Raw genomic sequence first — 22,293 nt, 5'->3', positions numbered from 1 at the left:
TTTTTACCCATATATTGGGTATTGGCATGTTCAGAAGTAATAATCATTATAAATTTTGGGGTTAAGTTTTTCCTGTTACCCTTGTGAAATTAAAAAAAAATAGTTTAAAGTTACATACTTAGGCCGATAACCAGTTCATGCAGCATTACATGAACACCCGATTCTAACACTATGGCAGGTCCAAACAACAAAAGCAATTGTTACCTTCCACCTTTTGTGTCTCCCCTTTTTCCTCATAGATTGTAAGCTTGCGATCAGGGCCCTCATTCCTCTTGGTATCTGTTTTGATCTATGTGGTTATTGCTATGCTGTAATGTCTATTGTCTGTACAAGTCCTCTCTATAATGTAAAGTGCTGCGGAATATGTTGGCGCTATAGAAATACAATTATTATTATTTACATTTTAGTGAAAAAAAGTAAATTTTTTTCCTTTATCATTCCATTAATTCCTGTGAAGCACATGAAGGGTTAATAAACTTCTTGAAGGTGGCTTTGATCAGCTTGAGGGGTGCAGTTTTTAAAATGGTGTCACTTTTGGGTATTTTCTGCCATATAGACCCCTCAAAGTGACTTCACTTTTTTAGGTGGTCCCAAAAAAATGCTTTTGTAAATTTTGTTGTAAAAATGAGAAATCTCTGGTCAATTTTTAACACTTATAACTTCCTAACAAAAAAAAATTGTTTCCAAAATGGTGCTAATGTAAAGGAGACATGTGGGAAATGTTATTTATTAACTATTTTGTGTGACATACTGTATATTTCTCGGTTTTAAGGGCATAAAAATTCAAAGTTTGAAAATTGCAAAATTTTCCAAATTTTCACCAAATTTCTGTTTTTTACACAAATAAATGCAAGTTATATCGAAGAAATTTTACTACTAACGTGAAGTATAATATGTCACAAAAAAACATTCTCAGAATGGCCAAGATCCGTTGAAGCGTTCCAGAGTTATTACCTCATAAAGGGATAGTGGTCAGAATTGTAAAAATTGACCCGGTCATTAACGTTTAAACCACCCTTGGGGGTAAAGGGGTTAAAAGGCTCAATTATCATTATGGTCTTGGCTCATGAAATTCCTCCTGTGAAAACTTTTGAAATGTTAGAATTGATTTTTTTTTTTTTTTTTTTTTAGTCCTCTGCAGAGTAAAGTTTTAATGTGTTTTCTATCCCCATTATTAACACTACACGTGAGATTTACTTACTCTAGAAAGTTGTATACCAGTTTGGGCACCCCTGGTCAAAATTACTCAAACTAGCTGTTATTTTGAACCGTTAAGCAAGTTGAAGATGAAATAATCTCTAAAAGGCCTAAAGTTAAAGATGACACATTTTGTTTGTATTTTAGGCAAAAAATATATATATAGTTCCATCTTTTGGGCACCCTGCATGATTAGTCTCTAGTAGCACCCCTTTTTGAAACTATCACATCTTGTAAACATTTTTGTAGCCAGATAAGAGTCTGTCAATTCTTATTTGATACATTTTCATTTATTCTTCCCTTGAAAATGCTTCCAGTTCTGTGAGATTCCTGGGTCGTCTTGCATACACTGCTATTTTGAGGTGTAGTCATAGATTTTCAATGATGTTCAGATCAGGAGATTGTGAGGGACATTGTAAAACCTTCTGCTTACTCCTTTTGAGGTAGTCGGTTATAGATTATGATGGTGCTAAATGAGTAAAATAAATCATTATTAGGCAGAAAACATGAAGCGCTAAATCCACTGTGGCTCTATAACAATCTCATGATCACATAGTGACATAAATGTTTAAAATAATTGAACCTCTTTGACTAAAAATGTAGTATAATATTAATTTGAATTGCATTATCGTGTTGCTATGTAGAAATTTCTGCCGGTGTTGTTCAAATTCCCCACTAGATGGTGATATAACACCTAATAATGGTGTTATCAGCAAGGTATATGTAAGAAAAAAAGGTTTGGTACCATGTTAGCCAGTTGAAAAAATATTGCTCTTAGTGGGAAGAACAAAATAATAATCTTATTGTTATGATACCTTTTAATAGCTAGCAAAAATAAAATAAATGACAAAGCAAGATTTCAAGTCTTATTAGGTCTCTTCTTCAGGCACGGTATAAATGTATATATATATATTATACACTGCTCAAAAAAATAAAGGGAACACTCAATTAACACGTCCTAGATCTAAATGAATGAAATATTCTCATTGAATACTTTGTTCTGTACAAAGTTGAATGTGCTGTCAACATAATCACACAAAAATCATCAATGGAAATCAAATTTTTGAACCAATGGAGGCCTGGATTTGGAGAGACCCCCAAAATGAAAGTGGAAACAAGTCAAAATGAAAATTAAAACAAGACAAAATTAAAGTGGAAACAAGTCAAAATGATGCTCAGTAGTGTGTGTGGCCTCCACATGCCTGTATGACCTCCCTACAACGCCTGGGCATGCTCCTGATGAGGCTGCGCATGTTCTCCTGTGGGATCTCCTCCCAGACCTGGACTAAAGCATCTGTCATCTCCTGGACAGTCTGTGGTGCAACGTGACATTGGTGGATGTAGCAAGACATGCTGTCCCAGATGTGCTCAATCGGATACAGGTCTGGGGAATGGGCTGGTCAGTCCATAGCTTCAATGCCTTCATCTTGCAGGAACTGCTGACACACTCCAGACACACGAGGTCTGGCATTGTCCTGCATTAGGAGCAGCTCAGGGCCAACCGCACCAGCATATGGTCTCACAAGGGGTCTGAGGATCTCATCTCGGTACCTAATTGCAGTCAGGCTACCTCTGGCGAGCACATGGAGGGCTGTGTGGCCCTCCAAAGAAATGCCACCCCACACCATTACTGACCCACTGCCAAATTGGTCATGCTAAAGGATGTTGCAGGCAGCAGATCGCTCTCCACGGAGTCTCCAGACTCTGTCACGTCTATCACATGTGCTCAGTGTGAACCTGCTCTCATCTGTGAAGAGCACAGGGCGCCAGTGGCGAATTTACCAATCCTGGTGTTTTCTGGCAGAAGCCAAGTGTCCTGCATGGTGTTGGGCTGTGAGCACAACCCCCATCTGTGGAGGTTGGGCACTCAGACCATCATGGAGTCGGTTTGTAACCGTTTGTGCAGACACATACACATTTATGGCCTGCTGGAGGTCATTTTGCAGGGCTCTGGCAGTGCTCCTCCTGTTCCTCCTTGCACAAAGGCGGAGGTAGCGGTCCTGATGCTGGGTTGTTTCCCTCCTACGGCCCCCTCCTTGTTTCCTGGTCTACTGTCCTGTCTACTGGTAGCGCCGCCATCCTCTGGACATTATGCTGACAGACACAGCAAACCTTCTTGCCACATCTTGCATTAACGTGCCATCCTGGATAAGCTACACTACCTGAGCAACTTCTGTGGGTTGTAGACACTGCCTCATGCTACTGTACAGTACCTCTAAGGATGAGAGCAATGACACGAACTATCCAACTTCCCCTTCCTGGCCCCCAGAGAGCAGCTCTTCCCCCAGTTTTGGTTCAGAGCTCCCTTTGCTGGCCTGGAGTGGGAACTGTGCTGTGTGTTGTATTTACCTGACAGAGAGATCCTTTATTGCTTCCAAGGATGACATCACACTCCCTAGGAGGAAGGTAATGCCACTGTGGCGACCATACTCCTGGGGGCGCCACATAAATAGTTATGCATGTATAGAGAAACTCCCAATTTGAGGATAGAAAAAGGTTTTGGAAGGATACATTAATTATTAACAAATTTGGAAAAACGACAAACCACCATTATAAAACCTTAAAATTTAACTTTTATTATATTAATGTTAATTACTTTATGGTATTTATGGTATAAAAAATTAGGTCTCTAATCTGCCTAAATTTGTTGTCATTAAAGTGCACGATGCTCAATTTCTTATACTTAAAGGGAATCTGTCACCCTTTTTTTGCCCTATTAGCTGCCGGCATTGATATCAGGGGCTTATCTACAGCATTCTGTAATGCTGTAGATAAGCCCCCGATGTAACCTGAAAGATAAGAAAAACAAGTTAGATTATACTCACTGGAGGGGGAAGTCCGGTCCGATGGGTGTCGCGGTCTGGTCCGGCACCTCCCATCTTCATACGATGCCGTCCTCTTCTTTCTTTCCTGTCATGCCCTGTTGAGGGCAGAGCAAAATACTGCAGTGCGCAGGCGTCGGGAGAGGTCTGGCACCTGCGCACTGCAGTATTTTGCTCTGCCCTCAGGGCAGAGCAGTGTGCCTGCGCCGGAGCTACTACAGGAAGGGAAGAAGAGGACGGCATCATATGAAGATGGGAGGCGCCGGACCGGACCGCAACACCCATCGGACCAGACTGCCCCCTCCGGTGAGTATAATCTAACGTGTTTTACTTATCTTTCAGGTTACATCAGGGGCTTATCTACAGCATTACAGAATGCTGTAGATAAGCCCCTGATGTCAATGCCGGCAGCTCATAGAGCAAAAAAAGAGTGACAGAACCCCTTAAATGGATAATACCCCGGGGTGCTAACAATATCTGGCAGGAAACATATACATTTTTGGCACTAGTGCCCCCAACTTGTTTCACTGCATTTGGGGCATCATCAGGGGATTGGACACTGGCTTGAAAGCAAATTTAGGCAGATTAGGGACCTAATTTTTTATACCTTAATGGAATTTTTAACATTAATATAATAAAAGTTAAATTTTCAGGCTTTGATGATGGTTTATTTGGGGTTCTCCCCAATTCGTTAATAATGCATGTATAGAGCTGACTCATGTGTACATGCATGTAGTTTATTATAGTCCCAAAATGTTTTACTTGCATGTGGTTTACTATAATCCCAAAACATTCTATTACATGGACCCAACCCTAGAATTAGAGACATCAGTCATTAGCTTTTTAGGTTTTTGTCTTGTTTATTATAGAAAATATGCAAAGCATTTCAGCAACGGTTGATTAATTGGAAAATGTTTCCACAGGTACTGTAATAAATAACATTCCAAAATCAAGGTATATATTAAAACATTCTTGAATCATCTTAAAATCTATTATAACATAAAATCAGTGCATATTAATAGAGTTATACCACAGGCAATAAGTGCATGAGTCCACAAGAAACTGCCTCTGAAGTGTAACGGTGCATTTACCCCGCACGATTAAAGTGGTTGAGTCTTTTAAGAAATGCTCGTTTCACAATAATCGCTCAGTCTAAACAGGCCACAGATCACAAAGAACCAACACAATGCTGCAAAATCATCATTCTTAGGAGTATATGGTCCTGTGTGTAAATAAGACCTGCACAGTCAAAAGCAATATCAGTCTAAGCCCACTGAGCAAAGCAATTAAAATATTTTTGCTAATTCAGCATCATGATGTAGGGGCAGCGACCCTGGTTCCAGCGATGTGTCACTTACTAGGCTGCTTATTGTAGTTTTGATAAACTCATTGTTTTATCTGCTTCAGGTATAGCAGTTCTCTCAATGCTAAGCTCTGTATAACCCCGCCCACACCACTTATTGACAGCATTCTGTGTTTACTGTGCAGAGGCAGAAAGCTGCCAATTACTGGTGGGGGCGAGGTTATACTGAGCTCATGAATAAGCAGTATTACATGGCAGCTCGTTTACTAGTACTGTAGTGATAATCTACTCCGGTCTGATAAAACAGCGATTTTATCAAAACGACAGGAAGCAGTTCAGTAAGTAGCATATTGCTGGAATCAAGGTGTCTGTCTCTACATCATGATGCTCTCAGATTGGCAAAAAATTGGTGGCTAGTTGCCAGTCGGTAGTCACTTAACACTGTGCATGCGTAGTGTATATGGTCCTTTTGAGATAAGTGAAGGACACAGAGGATATTGGGCAGTTTTCTCAGAAACCCATTGTTGCAGGTAACACAATCCAACAGTGGATATTAAATCTTGATGGAGCAAGATTTGAAGATTCCCTCTTCAGCAATTACCGACCTATCTTAGACATGATACTTTTTTAGTTGAGAAGAAAGATTGCATTGCGGGTGCTGAATGTTAAACACCTTTTCAGAATTTCTAATTAAATATAATGTATATTGAGTAATTCTATAATGGAAACTACACCCTTTATTATAGAGCTTCTTACTGATAGTTATCAGGACCAATCATCAGCTTATAGAAAAACATAAACCTGACTGCCCAGATAATACCTTTTAAAGGGCTTTTCCCACCATTAAACTGATCTATTGGTGAGATATACCATAATTTCCTAATCAGTAAGCAGTAAAAGTCTCCTTCATGGCAGACCTGCACCTCTCTGCACAGTGGTTATAAACTATTGTAAAAAACCAAGGGACACAGAGGCACCATGATTGGTGGCAGGCCCATAGGTCAGACACCATTATACATAACAAAACATTGTAGTACGTCCATACAGTGTGAAAAATAAGTATTTGATACACTTCCTATGTTTCAAGTTTTCCCACCCATAAAGAATGAAGAGGTCAGTAATTTTATCGTAGGTATACTTCAACTGTGAGAGAGAATCTAAAAATAAAATAAAAAAAAACTGAAAATCACATTGTATGATTTCTAAATAATTTAATTGCATTTTATTGCATGAAATAAGTATTTGATCACCTACCAACCAGCAAGAATTCTGGCTCTCACAGACCTGTTAGTTTTTCTTTGAGAAGTCCTCCTACTTTGCAATCATTACCTGTCTGAACTCGTTACCTGTATAAAAGACATCTATCTACACACCCAATCACACTCCAACCTCTCCACCATGGCCAAGACCAAAGAGCTGTCTAAGAACACCAGGGACAAAACTGTAGACCTGCACAATGCTGAGATGAGCTACAGGACAGTAGGCAAGCAGCTTGGTGAGCTTGGTGGAAAGGCAACAACTGTTGGCACAATTATTAGAAAATTGAAGAAACACAAGGTGACTTTCAATCTTCTTCAGTCTGGAGCTCCATGCAAGATCTCACCTCATATGGTAAGGATGATTCTGAGAAAGACACACAAAACCTACAAGAGACAAAATGAGCAAAAACCCTGCTGTAACTAAATAAGTAAAAAGCAAAAGTGCATTTAAATAATTCAGAGTTCTTAGTAAAACTGTTTTTGATCAAAAATAGTATAAAAGCCGTCACACCATCGAAAAGGTGACTCTGATCGGGGCGATCCTACACTGTTTAATATTAAAAACCCTAACACTGGTTGGGACTTGGTCCTTTTGTCTGCCCTTATTCACACACTGAGGTCAACTTTGACACATGGTAAGGTTTTTAAAGTTAAATAGGGTAGGACCGCCCCAATCACAGAGTCACCATGTCGATGGTCGGACAGCTTTTATACTATTTTTGATTAAAAACAGTATTACTAAGAACTCTGTATTATTTAATGCACTTTTGCTTTGTACTTATTTAGTTACAGGAGGGTTTTTGCTCATTTTGTCTCTTGTAGGTTTTGTATGCTTTATGGCCAATGTGAACATGGGTTTATGTGCTGCATGTATACCAACTCAAACCAAGCTCAATTTTTGTGGGTTTTTTTTCTTTGTGATTCTGAGAAAGGTCAGGAATCAGCCCACAACTACATGGAAGGACCTGGTCAATGACTGGAAGAGACCTGGGACCACAGTCTCAAACATTACTGTTAGTAAAACACTACAGATGATAACAAAATCGAACTTTTTGGTGTCATCTCCACTTGCCTTGTTTGGAGGAAGAAGGAGGATGAGTACAACCCCAATAACACTGTCCCAACTGTGAAGCATGGTGGTGAAACAAAACATCATACTTTGGGGAAGCTTTTCTGCAAAGGGTACAGGAAGTCTGCACTGTATTGAAAGAGAATGGATGTGGTCATGTATCGCAAGATTTTGGGCAACAACCTCCTTCCCTCCGTAAGAAGCATTTCAAAATCCTGGAGTGGCCTACCCAGTCTCTAGACCTGAACCCAAAAGAAAATCTTTGGAGGGAGCTGAAGCTCAGTGTTGCCCAGCCATAGTCCCGAAACCTGAATGATCTGGGAAAGAAAATTAGGCCACTGCTGCAGTGTATACAAACTTGATCAAGAACTACAGGAAATGTCTGTTCTCTGTAATTGCAAACAAAGTTTCTGTACCAAATGTTAAGTTCTGTTTTTCTATTTACTTATTTCATGCAATAAAATGCAAATTAATTATGTAAAAATCATACAATGTGATTTTCTGGATTTTTTTAAGATTCTGTCTGTCACGCTTGAAATGTATCTACGATAAAAAAATGCGGACTTCTCCATTCTTTGTAGGTGGGAAATCTTTCATAATTGGCAGTGTATCAATTACTTATTTTCCCCACTGTCCAATAACATAGAAGACCCTTTTTAATTAAGTGCTCCGATTCACTGCATTCTGGGAGAGTTACAGTAGGTTTCCCTTTAAGTACAGTGCGTAGTGCAAAATGGACACTCTCCAAAAAGCAAGAGAAAACTTGAGGTCAGATTCAGTAAACGATAAGTAATTCAATATTTCTTCAAAGTTACTCAACTTTTTATGTAGATTAAAATGATATATAAAGTATCAATGACATGTTTAAGCCCTGTGTTGATTTTGAACACGTAAGAGTAGAAATCCTGTGTGCATCTATGGTCTTTACAACAAAAACAGACTGTGATACAATTCCCACCTTCCTACCAGCAGATTCCAGGCAGGAATACCAGACAAACAGTGCAATGTGCCTTTTAATCATGGACATATACTTTTCAGCATACCTCCTGGTGTTTTGATCCTTTTCTCTTACATTTACAATTAGGATTGTACAATTGTGTGTAAACACCTTATCACACATTTCTGCGTAGAACAATAAGTTAACAGCCTGTAGATGAGACATTCACAGTAAATTGAACAAAAAGAGTTGTAATTTAAATATGATATCTTGCAGCTCAAGTAAATTAAGTAGGCCATCTAAAACAAAGGGCTAAACTTCAATTTTAGCTATTAAAAACTAAGGCTGGCCTCACTATTTTGGTGTTTGAGGGTGAGGTCTATTCTCTCTAGATCTCTCTTTTCGACTGTCATGTTCTGATGTTCTTCTAACTCTTGGTGGAGCAATCGGTGCCAAGTTTTCTTCATTTGGCCCTCTGTCATCTCTTAAAGTGCCAAACCTTGCTCTAGGTAGGAGTGGTCCCTGAACTCCTCCTTGTGATGGAGAGTCGCTGCCTGTGTTAGAGTTCTCAGCTTTACTATCTTGCTTTTCATCTCTCCATTCAAGCTTGCTGTTGTATGGAGCGCGTTGTCGTCTCTCTTTCTGCAAAATCTCAGCTGCTCTGGGGTAGAAATGTAACTCTGGGACGGAGTTACCACCATCTGAGTCTCCATCGCCCACTGTGAAGGTGCCAAAAATAACAGATTTTCAGATTACAATTTTCCATAACATACTCTGCTTTCTACAAATAGTCATTTTGCTGCACTATATATGTTTTACCATGGATAAAAAAATATTTAGTCTTATTTTTACATTGTAAACCATTCACAGAGACAACATCGGATTTTATTGATGAGGGTTCATGCCCCTTCCGCTGTCGGTGGCTTGTTTGGGTAAAGGCAGGCAATAGTCTTGAATTACAATTGGTCCATCAAAACAAAACTTTTTTCTAATCCAATTGGAGTAATATATTAAAATATAACTTTTATTGTTCCACTTATAACATAATTTATTATTCTTATTTTTATAATTGAGTATTAAAAATGAACCACCACAAAATTATGGGGCTAGCAGTATTCACAGATTATAATTTTTCAATTAATTATTTGATAAGTGACTCCTAATAATCCGTGGTCAAACGTGTCGGCATGGTTGCAGGTCCATCAATACGATTAGCTGCAATACCAGACACAAGCTACAGACAGTGTGGCTCTGCCCCTTGCAGAAATGGGCTATGTATATCTAGTCCTATCTAAACCCTTTGACGTTTCGGTACAGGAGCCCCAAGCTGTCAATGTCCGCCCCTGCTACAAATGTTTGAATTTGGATAATGGAAATCTACATGCTTTGGTTCTTACCTCTAAAGGTAGCTGTATTCTTTTTTGGTGGTCCTTTAAATAGCTTTGTGTGCCCAGGAAGAGACAAAAAACGAGTCTGATGTGTAGTGGCCTGTGTAAAAGAAATGTACAATATAATACACTAAGTCGTGCAGCTGCCAGAAATGTCCTTCTTCACAAATATTATTCACTTCTCACATGCCATTTCTATCTGGAATACACTGAACCTTCTTGAAAACACCACCCATTTGAGAAGTTCCATCATGTATTATGCATACCGGACTTATTCTTTGAGAAGTCCACTCTTTTAGACAACCACTTTTTAATATCATTTTAGGTGGTAGTACGAAAGAGGATTTATACGTGTGAACAACGATCAGGCTTAAATATTTGAATGTAATATTTCCTTTCTTCCATCAAATATGACTATATCTTTAAATTCTATCCCTCAGAAATTAAAGGATCAGTGCTACTAGCACACCCTTATAATCCTGTACTGGAGTAGGTAGGAGCATCTGGAGACTCATCCTTGAGAAAGCTCTCTAAAATATAATTGCAACTATTTTAAGATTAATTTTCCTGTAACAGGGAAATTAATGTTAATCTACAGTGTGCCCAACCCACAGTTAATTAGATAGGTAGTGGTCCATCCTGATTCTCCCATCACAAGTAGTCTTTGTAACTACCAAGCCCCAAGAGGTAACTCCATCCTAATATGCCTTCTGATAAAAGTCTTTATGAAGCTAACAATTTCCCAATTCCTCTTGCTATTCATAATTTCAGAGTCTCCTTGCATCCTGGCACATACTGTATATTAGGCATCACTGAAATTCTCATACATCCGAAGAATATCTTACCTTCTGTAGCCTTGTAAAGTACGAATTCTATTCCCTTTTAATAAGCTCTACATAATACAGAAACCAAAGTACATGTACCGGTCTGTTCCTAGTGATAAGGCTGTTATGCTTCTTTATGCTCTCTCTCATGCTGTGCCTTCGGCGAATCAGTATTTCTTTGGCTTGTTTTTCATTGGTCCCACTTGCAAGATTGTGCCTGTTATAGGAAAGTGTCTGCAATAATGGAAATATAGACTGCGTTAAAAGGTCACTACACACATTAGTCACTATTACTTTGTGTGCCTATGGCAAAAACTAATCAATGCTTTATCTACATCATATGCATTTGCTTTAGTTTCTACTATTGAATTAGTCAGTCTTAGATCCAAAGGCTGTACACAATTTTTCTTCTAAAGCCCTACTTATATTAGTGATATTGCCTCCTTTCATAGGGGAGCCATAATAGATAAGTTGGATTTTATACATAATGGATCCTGATTTGATGACTCTATTGGCATATAATGGAGTTTTTCAGGCTTCTGCCAAGGTTCGGGGATTTTTAAAGCTCGATAAGTGCTTCAGATTGTGCTACTCTTGTCATGAAAGATAACTAAAAACACCAGTGTCAACAGAATCTTATTATATTCTGGACGATAATGTATTTCTTGATCAATATTAAATTTGTTTCAGAGGTGGAAGAAGAGTAGTAAGTGTTATAAAAGAAAGAAAAAGTTATCTCTTCAATACCACTCAACCCTCAGCTTAGTGACTCAGATGGTCCACAGTAGTGATGAGCGAGTATACTCATTACTCGAGATTTCCCGAGCATGCTCAGGTGATCTTCGAATATTTGGGCGTGCTCGGAGATTTAGTTTCTGTCGCCATAGCTGCATGATTTGCGGCTACTAGACAGCCTGAATACAGGTGGGTATTTCCTAACAAACAGGTAATCCCTACATGTATTCAGGCTGGCTAGCAGCCGCAAATCATGCAGCTACAGCAACAGAAACGAAATCTCCGAGTACATCCAAATACTCGGGAGATCACCCGAGCATGCTCGGGAAATCTCGAGTAATGAGTATACTCGCTCATCATTAGTCCCCAGCAATACTGGAAGTAATGATACTCTATCTAGAATTCATGTGACCGCTGCAGCCAATCAACTCAAATGTGATATTTCCAAGTAAAGGATGTGACCATTAAGACCAATAATTGGTTGCAGTGTTCACATGAATTAAAGAGGTTCAAGTGTGAATATCACCCTTGATTTCACAAGATTTGAATGTGGTTTTTACAAATTGCTCCTATGTTTGTTTCTAAATGTTCATCCTTCTCTTTCGCTTTATGTTTTACTCTCTTTTCTGATATTTTTGCACAATCCTCTCAGAGCTTGGATACCATTCCCACCCGCACCTCGAATTCACTTTCCATCTTCGAGCCTGTCACAGAAGAAGTGACCAGGCTCCTCGCTTCTTCTTGCCCTATAACCTGCATCAGTGACTATATTCCCTCACATCTCTTTCAGTCCCTCTCCCCAGCTGTCAATACTCACCTAACAAAAATGTTATACTTCTCGCTTTCTTCTGGCATCTTTTCCTTTTCATTCAAACATGCCATCATGATTCCTTTACTTAAAAGCTATCCCTGGGTCAGGACAGTGCTACTAACGACAGACCTGTCTCTAATCTTCCTTTTATCTCTAAATTCCTCTAACATTTGGTCCTCTCCCGTCTCATCCACTATCTCTCAGATAGCTCTCTCGCTCTTCACACTTTACTGAAACTTCCCTTACTAAAGTTTCTAATGACATATTAGCAGCAAAATCCGATGATCACTACTCCCTGCTGTTTCTCCTGGATTTCTCTGTAGTGGATCACTGCAGACACTGTGGATCACCAGCTCCTCCTCACCATGCTCCGCTCTATCGAGGACATTGTCCTCTCCTGGTTCTGCTCCTATCTAATCGCTCTTTCACAGTATGTTTTGCCGACTCTTCTTCCTCTGCTCTTCCCATTATTATTGGGGTGCCTCAAGTGTGAGTCCTAGGCCCTCTCCTCTTCTCCTTATATACTGCCCCTGTTAGTCAAACCATCAATAGATTTGGTTTCCAGTATCATCTTTATGCTGATGACACCAATTTATACACCTTTTCACCTCGCATCACCCCCACTTTAATAAAAAATACCAGGGATAGTCTGTCTGCAGTCTCTAACACCATGTCCTCCCTGTACCTGAACCGGAATCTCTCCAAAACTGAACTCCTTGTATTTTCTCCCTCTACTAACCTACCTAGACCCAACTTTTCAATTTCCTTTGGTGGTTCAATCATAACTCTCAAGCAGCAAGCTCATGGTCTTGGGGTCAAATTTGACACAAAACTTTCCTTTATTCCCTATATCCAATCACTCACTCGCTCGTGTCACCTGCACCTTAAAACCATTCCCAGAAACTGACCTTTTCTCACCTTTGAAACTGCAAAACCTGTTACTATCGCTCTTATTCACTCTCATCTGGAATACTGCAACTCTCTTCTGATCGGTATCCCTCTAACCAAATGTTCTCCTCTACAATCTATCCTGAATGCAGCAGACAATCTATCCTGAATGCAGCAGCCAAGGTCATATTTTTGTCCAGCCGCTTCAGTGATGTCTCTACCCTGTGCCAGTCACTGCAATGGTTACCCATTCACTATAGAATCCAATATAAACTTATCTCTCTGACCCAGAAAGCTCTCCACAGTTTTGCGCTGCTCTATATTTCCTCCCTCATTTCTGTCTATCACCCCACCGGGGCCTGCAAACATTCTGAAACTTCTAAGACTAACATCCTACATAATGCGAACCTCGCACCTCCATCTCCAAGACTTCTCCCATGTTTCTCCAGTCTACTGGAATGCACTACCCCAATCGATCTGACTGATATCTAACTCACATGTTTTTAAGTGCGCTTTAAAAACCCATCTGTTTAGACAAGACTATCACCTCAACTCACTAACCTAAGTCTCCGCTGTTCCCTTGTAAGTGTTAATTATAATCTGCTCCTGCCTATTCATCAGTCTCTACACCCTCCTTGCACCCAACAGCATGCAGTAACTTCACTTAGACTGGGATCACACATGCGCAAAAATAGGCCGAGTCTCGCATGTCAATACCCGACACTACCGCCGGCACTCGGGAGCGGAGCGTGCGGCTGCATGTATTACCATGCGGCCGCACGCTCCGATCCAAGTGCCGGGTATTAACATGCGAGACTCGGCTGAGTTTCTGGCATGTGTGATCCCGGCCTTAGACAGACCCTGGTTGATGACCAGATATAATAATGATAGCTAGACCATACATAATAGCACATTCTACCTTTTGTGTGCCCTATTTCCTTAAAGATTGTAAGCTTGCGAGGAGGCCTCTCACTCCTCCTGTAACTGTTGAATTGTGTTACATTGTATTTTTATTGCTTGTACATGTCCTCACTAAATTTTAAAGTGCTGCAGAATATGTTAGCGCTATGTAAATAACTATTTATTATTTTTATTTTTTTTTTCAGAACCAAGGCAAATTTTCAGTAAGCATTGTACCATGCCGAAATATACAGTGGGGCAAAAAAGTATTTAGTCAGTCAGCAATAGTGCAAGTTCCACCACTTAAAAAGATGAGAGGCGTCTGTAATTTACATCATAGGTAGACCTCAACTATGGGAGACAAACTGAGAAAAAAAAATCCAGAAAATCACATTGTCTGTTTTTTTTTCATTTTATTTGCATATTATGGTGGAAAATAAGTATTTGGTCAGAAACAAGCAATCAAGATTTCTGGCTCTCACAGACCTGTAACTTCTTCTTTAAGAGTCTCCTCTTTCCTCCACTCATTACCTGTAGTAATGGCACCTGTTTAAACTTGTTATCAGTATAAAAAGACACCTGTGCACACCCTCAAACAGTCTGACTCCAAACTCCACTATGGTGAAGACCAAAGAGCTGTCAAAGGACACCAGAAACAAAATTGTAGCCCTGCACCAGGCTGGGAAGACTGAATCTGCAATAGCCAACCAGCTTGGAGTGAAGAAATCAACTGTGGGAGCAATAATTAGAAAATGGAAGACATACAAGACCACTGATAATCTCCCTCGATCTGGTGCTCCACGCAAAATCCCTCCCCGTGGGGTCAGAATGATCACAAGAACGGTGAGCAAAAATCCCAGAACCACGCGGGGGGACCTAGTGAATGAACTGCAGAGAGCTGGGACCAATGTAACAAGGCCTACCATAAGTAACACACTACGCCACCATGGACTCAGATCCTGCAGTGCCAGACGTGTCCCACTGCTTAATCCTGTACATGTCCGGGCCCGTCTGAAGTTTGCTAGAGAGCATTTGGATGATCCAGAGGAGTTTTGGGAGAATGTCCTATGGTCTGATGAAACCAAACTGGAACTGTTTGGTAGAAACACAACTTGTCGTGTTTGGAGGAAAAAGAATACTGAGTTGCATCCATCAAACACTATACCTACTGTAAAGCATGGTGGTGGAAACATCATGCTTTGGGGCTGTTTCTCTGCAAAGGGGCCAGGACAACTGATCCGGGTACATGAAAGAATGAATGGGGCCATGTATCGTGAGATTTTGAGTGCAAACCTCCTTCCATCAGCAAGGGCATTGAAGATGAAACGTGGCTGGGTCTTTCAACATGACAATGATCCAAAGCACACCGCCAGGGCAACGAAGGAGTGGCTTCGTAAGAAGCATTTCAAGGTCCTGGAGTGGCCTAGCCAGTCTCCAGATCTCAACCCTATAGAAAACCTTTGGAGGGAGTTGAAAGTCCGTGTTGCCAAGCGAAAAGCCAAAAACATCACTGCTCTAGAGGAGAGCTGCATGGAGGAATGGGCCAACATACCAACAACAGTGTGTGGCAACCTTGTGAAGACTTACAGAAAACGTTTGACCTCTGTCATTGCCAACAAAGGATATATCACAAAGTATTGAGATGAAATTTTGTTTCTGACCAAATACTTATTTTCCACCATAATATGCAAATAAAATGAAAAAAAAAACAGACAATGTGATTTTCTGGATTTTTTTTATCTCAGTTTGTCTCCCATAGTTGAGGTCTACCTATGATGTAAATTACAGACGCCTCTCATCTTTTTAAGTGGTGGAACTTGCACTATTGCTGACTGACTAAATACTTTTTTGCCCCACTGTAACAATGTGGAAAATAAACACTTTTAGGATTCAGCTCTACTTGTTGGTTCCAGTCAAATAAACACATTTACTTGCCAACACGCCTTTCTACATGCTTCTCTCAATGGAACACTGGAATGTGATAGCAATTATGATCGTCAAGTGCCGATTGTTCCAACTTTAAATTAGAATCAAATCCTAGCAGTGTGTATATTACAAACAGTTATGTTTCCGCATGTTTCAGTATTGTATGAAAATTTGCCTTGGCTTTAAAAATCTCTATGAAGACTGGATTTTATCACTTTTGATACCACAGGACCAACAGATTAAAGTTGCCGGTGTGGCGAGAGGTTCAACAGGTAAGTAAGGCATATTTAGTTTAAAACATTCCTTGCTCTTTACCCACTTTTGAAAAATCTCAGAAAAGCCATTTGAACAAGTCAATACTAAACATAACAAAGTACATCATCTTACACGTTGACGAATTTGGTAGAGGTTCTTTGATAAGACATCTCGCATCTCATTGACTTCAGTTGAGGAAAGAGGTCTCACTTTGTTTCTCTCATATGTTCTGGTTTATGAGAAAGAATAAGACAGAAGATGATAAAGTAAAACAAAAAATTCTAAAAATATTCTCATCACTCTAAAAAGTAAAAAAAAACTTAAGTGTTTTGAAAAAAAATAAAATAGCTTTGCAAATAGGTTTGCAAAAACCTTCAAAAAGAGCCTGAAGACCCACCTCTTCCGACAAGCCTATAACCTGCAGTAACCACCGATCGACCAAACCGCTGCACGACCAGCTCTACCCTCGCCTACTGTATTATCACCCATCCCTTGAAGATTGTGAGCCCTCGCGGGCAGGGTCCTCTCTCCTCCTGTACCAGTTATGACTTGTATTGTTTAAGATTATTGTACTTGTTTTTATGTATACCCCTCCTTACATGTAAAGCGCCATGGAATAAATGGCGCTATAACAATAAATAATAATAATAATAATAATAAATAGTATTTTGTCACTATGTTTTATCTGCTCCTTACGAAACAGGTTTAGAAGAGCAGACTTTTAGAGAAGGTTAACACTTGACTGCAAGACCCAATTATACATGTTTTGTTTGAGGTCTGTACTACTTCAATTAAGGGTTTGCTCACACTAGTGTATAACTCGGCCGAGTGCTATCCTAAGTTTTACATCACACTCAGACGACACTTAAATCAATCTGTGATAAGTTTTAGCTGAGTGTCATTGGCATAATAGGCCCTCTCTTACATGAGAGAATATACGGCAGTGTGAGCGAACCATAACTCTCATTATTCTGTTCTCCCTTCCTAAATGTTTGGTTCTAGCTATCAGTGTTCATAGTCAATTTAAAGAGGTTTTCCACTTCTTTATCATTGGTAACCTATCCTTAGGCAGTGGAGTAACTACAAAGTTATGGGCCCCGGTGCGAACTTTCAAATGGGCCCCCCCATGCCAAAATGCACGCACATCTCTGCTCCACACACCTCGTACACGCGCGGCTCCGCTCTGCACATCTCATAAACACGCGTGGCTCCTCTCCGTCCACCTTGTACACACACAGCTCCACTCCATACACTTCGTACACTCCCAGCTCCTCTCCATACACTTCGTACACACACGACTCTGCTCCATACATCTTGTACACACAAGGCTCTGCTACATCCACACTGTAAACCCCTCATGACCCCACACATAAACTTACCCTCATCCAGCACCATGAAAACCAGCACAGCAGAGTCCTACATACACGGAGGCTCCTGATGATGTGACTCCTGTCTCCTCCCCTTCTGTGACCTGATCACAGGACCCGTGCGCACAGAACAGCCATCGCATCACGCCAATTGCAGCCTGGCAGCCAATTAAATCATGGAGCTGCACAGCCAATGAGTGACTGCAGCTTCCAGAGGCTGCTACTCCCCTGACACGCCCACTACACAGCTCACCTTCAAAGTGCAAACTCGCGATCAGGCCCCTAAGTACTCCGGGCCCCGTTGCAGCTGCGACTACTGCGACCGTGGTAGTTACGCCCCTGTCCTTAGGATAGATCATCACTGTCTGATCAATCAGGACCCAGCACCATTGGCTATCAGCTGTTTTTGGTGGCTGCGGCGGCTGCCATGTGGCAGAAACTAAATCAGATGCAGAGCTGAGAGGGTTTCTACCTAGCTCCCTCCGCAGAGTCATTCACCTATTATGAATACCTGTGGAATTAGCAATGCAGTTGTTTTTCAGTTTAGTTTAGCGCATATTTTTTTACACCAAGCACATAATATTTAGGTGGCACTTACATCAACGATGATAACGATGGATCTCTGCTCAGGCCAGTCTCTGCCATCTCAATAGCTTGCTTTATTTCCAGCTTTTTGTATAGAGAAACTATACTTGATTTGGGCTCATTTTCTCTAACCAACAGCTTTCGCAAAAAATGTTGATCAATATATTTAAATCTATTGGGAAAATACAAATATTTAATTAAACTTTAGATATGTAAAACAAATTAAAAATTGACATTTCAAGATTAAAGATCTGACAGAAACTCTGGAAGGTTAACAAGAAGCAAGCGCACATTCAACCAGCGCCATCAGTCAATTATTGACATTACAATTACTGACATGCAATGGAAACTAGAAGTCATTCTTATGTCCAGCTCAGAAATCTTAGTAAATGAATTACAATGTCACCATAGTGATATTTATACCTACACTAAGTATAAAAAGCAGTGCCTCATTCCTTTTGTGTAGAATTATAATAAAAAAAATAATATTTAGTATTTTTGTTCCATATTGTAATTTAATAATATTGGGGCAAGGGGTTATATGGTTGCTTTTACATGAGCGATATGAGTGGTGGATAACTTTTCCCTTTAAAGGGATTCTATCAGCACAGAATGACTGTTCAAACCCGGACTTCATGGCAGGGCCAATCATTTATGCACTTTCCCACCTGCTTAGTTTTCATCTATCTCCTCTCTTCTCTGGCTTTATGAAGCCAAAGCTGTCAATCAAAGAAGTGGGGGGTGCAGACTGAAGGAAACCTGAGGAAACTAATGACCTGAGGTTAACATCCTCATTAATCAGAACCTCCCACTCCCGTCTCTAAGACTTTTCACGAGCCGCGCCTATTCTTTGGAATGCACTACCCAGGCTAGTACGATTAATCCCCAAACCCCACAGTTTTAAGCGTGCCTTAAAAACTCATTTGTTCAGACTGGCCTATCGCCTCAACGCATTAACCTAGATATCCCTGTGTGGCTCATTTCTAAATTTTTTACCATAACCAGGTTCCTTGCATCATGTTCTCAAATGCTTTTTGCATTTAATAGCCCTCTGTATCTGTACTGTTACTTATTTAGACTGTTCACTGGTTCATGCAGCAACAGGAACACCCTATTCTTACACTAGGTAAGGTCCAAACCATAAAAACAATAAAAGCAATTGTTACCATCCACCTTTCGTGTCTCCCCTTTTCCCTTATAGATTCTAAGCTTGCGAGCAGGGCCCTCATTCCTCTTGGTATCTGTTTTGATCTATGTGTTTATTGCCATGCTGTAATGTCTATTGTCTGTACAAATCCCCTCTATAATGTAAAGTGCTGTGGAATATGTTGGCACTATAGAAATAAAATTATTCTTATTAAACCAAGCAGGTTGGAAGGTGTATATAAATGATTGGCCCCGCCATGAAACAACGAATGACAGGACTTAGTTTGAACAGTCATTCTGTGCTGACAGAGTCCCCTTAAAGTGGTATCTGAATCCACTGTTTTAAATCTCAGACAAATGCAGTTATCACTACTAGGACATCCACTGATCTCCCAAACAAAGGTCATTGACCCCTACCTACCATAGGAGATGGCCTCTCAATGTTGGCACAAGATGAATGGGGAAGTAATTTGTGTACAGCTCTCTCCAATCACCTGTTTGCTCACCTCATAAATGTCAATTGAAGGAGGCGCAATGGGATTATTAACAGTAATGCAAAGATGCACAACCTTTTCTGGTACCAGCACTCTAATAAAATAAATAAATAGGCTATTTCATTAAAGTGTTGTGCTAACAGCCTAGAGTTTCATAACTCCCATAAACTACAGTGGACAGAGCAGCATGCATATATGGCCACTTTCCTTTCTGAAGTGCCAAACAGGTCAATAAATTCTATTCTCTTAATATATGGGAACCTAGAGATGTTAACCCTGCTCCTAAATTGTGTGCTTCTACTCTTCTCTCACTTGCAGTTTATTTTGCCAGATAAGCATTTTTTGCCTTATATTTTAGGGTCACACAGAATGGCGTTCCAGGCTGTGTGTAGCCTCTTGGACTGCAGACTGTGCACCTCTGGATTAAAGCATACCACATTAAGCTCTATTAACACTAAAGCAGTGTTGGGCTGTTTTTCGATAAGTTATCTCCACAGTCCCTGTGTTGTGGATTATGGAAGTTATAGTTAGGGTGTCTCCCACTCAATTAGGAATATGGGTGGGCATCTTAGAACTGCTGTGACAGATGAGTAGACTTAAAGATCAATATAGTTATTTGTGGCGCCCATGAGGGTTCAGTCGCCACAGAGGTACTGCACCTCCTCTTGAGGTGTGGTACCCCACCATTCAGTTAAGGTGGAGACACCTGACCACACTCCAACACCTGCATCCCACACAACATAGTAGTGTAGCAAAGCACCTTTGGTGGCTCCATGCTTGGAACACGAAGAGTGCTGGGAGGTGGGTGGAGCTTAGTCTGCACAAGAGAGAGCGGGAGATTATTAGGACTAGGTCAGTCTGTGAGAGAAGATCCCCTGAGTGGGATGGATGGAGGGAGGTGCTGCAGCAGTCTCCTGTGACCTGGAGCTGCTGGCACTGGAAAGAGATATAGAAAGCCTGATTCTCCATAAGGAAGAAAGATTTGTACGAAACGTAAGGAGAAGAGGAGAACTAAGGACTAGGGTCGCAATGGAACCATTCCTCAAGTTCTAAGCGCATGGCCGGGGTCCGGTCCCCGAGGTTGTATGGATACTAATGGTCCTGCAGCAGACACCGGAGGAATAGAAGTTGTCACCACTTTATTCCCACAGAAGACTTGGGGGCACAGCAACAATGTGAATTGGTAGTAAGGAGTCCCCGAAGCAGGCTATAGCTGTCTGCCGTACAAGTAGAGTTCAAAGGAACATCTTATAGTAGGAACTTGGGTTTAACACACAACCACAAGTACTTCATTACAAGCGCTAGAAAGGAGACGTTCAGAGAAGGCATATGTTGGCGGAGTGTTGGAACGGAGTACTTCATCTTGCCTGGAGGTTGGCTGAGCCCCTGACCTGGAGGACACAGCACCGAGGCCGGCACCTGTATGCACAACAGACTGTGAGTAAAGCTTTGGAACTACATGCCCTGGTGTCCTCTGCTTATTCCTGCGCCATCCCTCTCAGCACAGCTACATCTCTGTGCTTAACACTGCACCATTACGCTCTCCTCACTATCTCTTCATCTACACTGCCCTGGGACTACAGCCCTACCTGTGGAGGGCCACAACATCATTGCTGCACCACACCATCTGTCCCAGAGGATCTGTCTGCAGTGTAGGCTTAACATCTTCATTGCCGAACACCACAGGTAGCGTCACGAATCATCCACTTATAAACTTTAATCATCAGCCATACTATTTCTTTTACATGGACGCCCAGGGCAACGGACCGGGTCACTGTGACATCTCCCATTGAAGTCCACCGGGCCCGGCTCCGAGTACCCCACAGCCCTGGCGGGCGACCCATATTTATATCTGTACAATTCCCATATGACCATTTTTGTATACTAATAAAATTCAGTCAATAGTAAACCTACTTGTCTTTGCAGTAGTTGTGTCCCCAGTGTCCACATATGTCTTCGATGCCTGCTTTCACATGATCCAAGAACTGGGAAAAAAAAATAACATGGAAAATAGATTAAAGGGGTTGTCCACTACTTTAAATTAACCCCCCAATGTATCCCCCAAGGCCTATAATGAATTTTGTATCGCTGGCCGTCACAGGCAGCATGTGACCCCCGGCTGCAGCTGGTTCTTACTTCTGCTGACGTCCCGTCAAGTGCTGGCAGCAGCTGGGGGTCCCTCTTCCTCCTTCCGTGCTGGCTGCCAGGCTGTGGGCGGAGTTATCCCCCACGTCACATCCGGCATCCACTGCGTGCACATTCATTGAGAAAGTGCACGGTGGATGCTGGGTGTGATGTGGGGAGTAACCTCGCTTACAACCCAGCAGCCACCGCGGGGACCCAGCGCTGAGTCACGCCTCACTTGTCGTGACGTCAGTGCTGGGTCA

General features: G+C 41.1%; 1 protein-coding gene across 2 annotated transcripts in view; it reads right to left on the bottom strand.

The window, feature by feature from the left end:
• Positions 1-7,375: 7,375 nt before the first annotated feature.
• LOC141053632 (sodium/hydrogen exchanger 2-like) overlaps positions 7,376-22,293 on the bottom strand; it is a 164,016-nt gene continuing 149,098 nt past the window's right edge. For both annotated transcript variants that reach the window (XM_073550650.1, XM_073550649.1), the window contains 6 exons: positions 21,821-21,891; positions 18,280-18,438; positions 16,447-16,543; positions 10,899-11,033; positions 9,985-10,075; positions 7,376-9,306 (listed from right to left, as the gene is read on the bottom strand). In XM_073550650.1, the coding sequence (XP_073406751.1) occupies positions 8,942-9,306; positions 9,985-10,075; positions 10,899-11,033; positions 16,447-16,543; positions 18,280-18,438; positions 21,821-21,891 (918 nt within the window). In that variant the 3' untranslated portion in view covers positions 7,376-8,941. The remainder of the gene's footprint in view (positions 9,307-9,984; positions 10,076-10,898; positions 11,034-16,446; positions 16,544-18,279; positions 18,439-21,820; positions 21,892-22,293) is intronic.

The sequence above is a fragment of the Dendrobates tinctorius genome, unplaced genomic scaffold, assembly GCF_039654945.1.
Source record: "Dendrobates tinctorius isolate UK_male_01 unplaced genomic scaffold, ASM3965494v1 ptg000166l, whole genome shotgun sequence".
Classification (NCBI taxonomy): Eukaryota; Metazoa; Chordata; class Amphibia; order Anura; family Dendrobatidae; genus Dendrobates; species Dendrobates tinctorius.
Note: the sequence above shows the minus strand (reverse complement) of the source record. Positions and strands in the feature narration are given on the sequence as shown.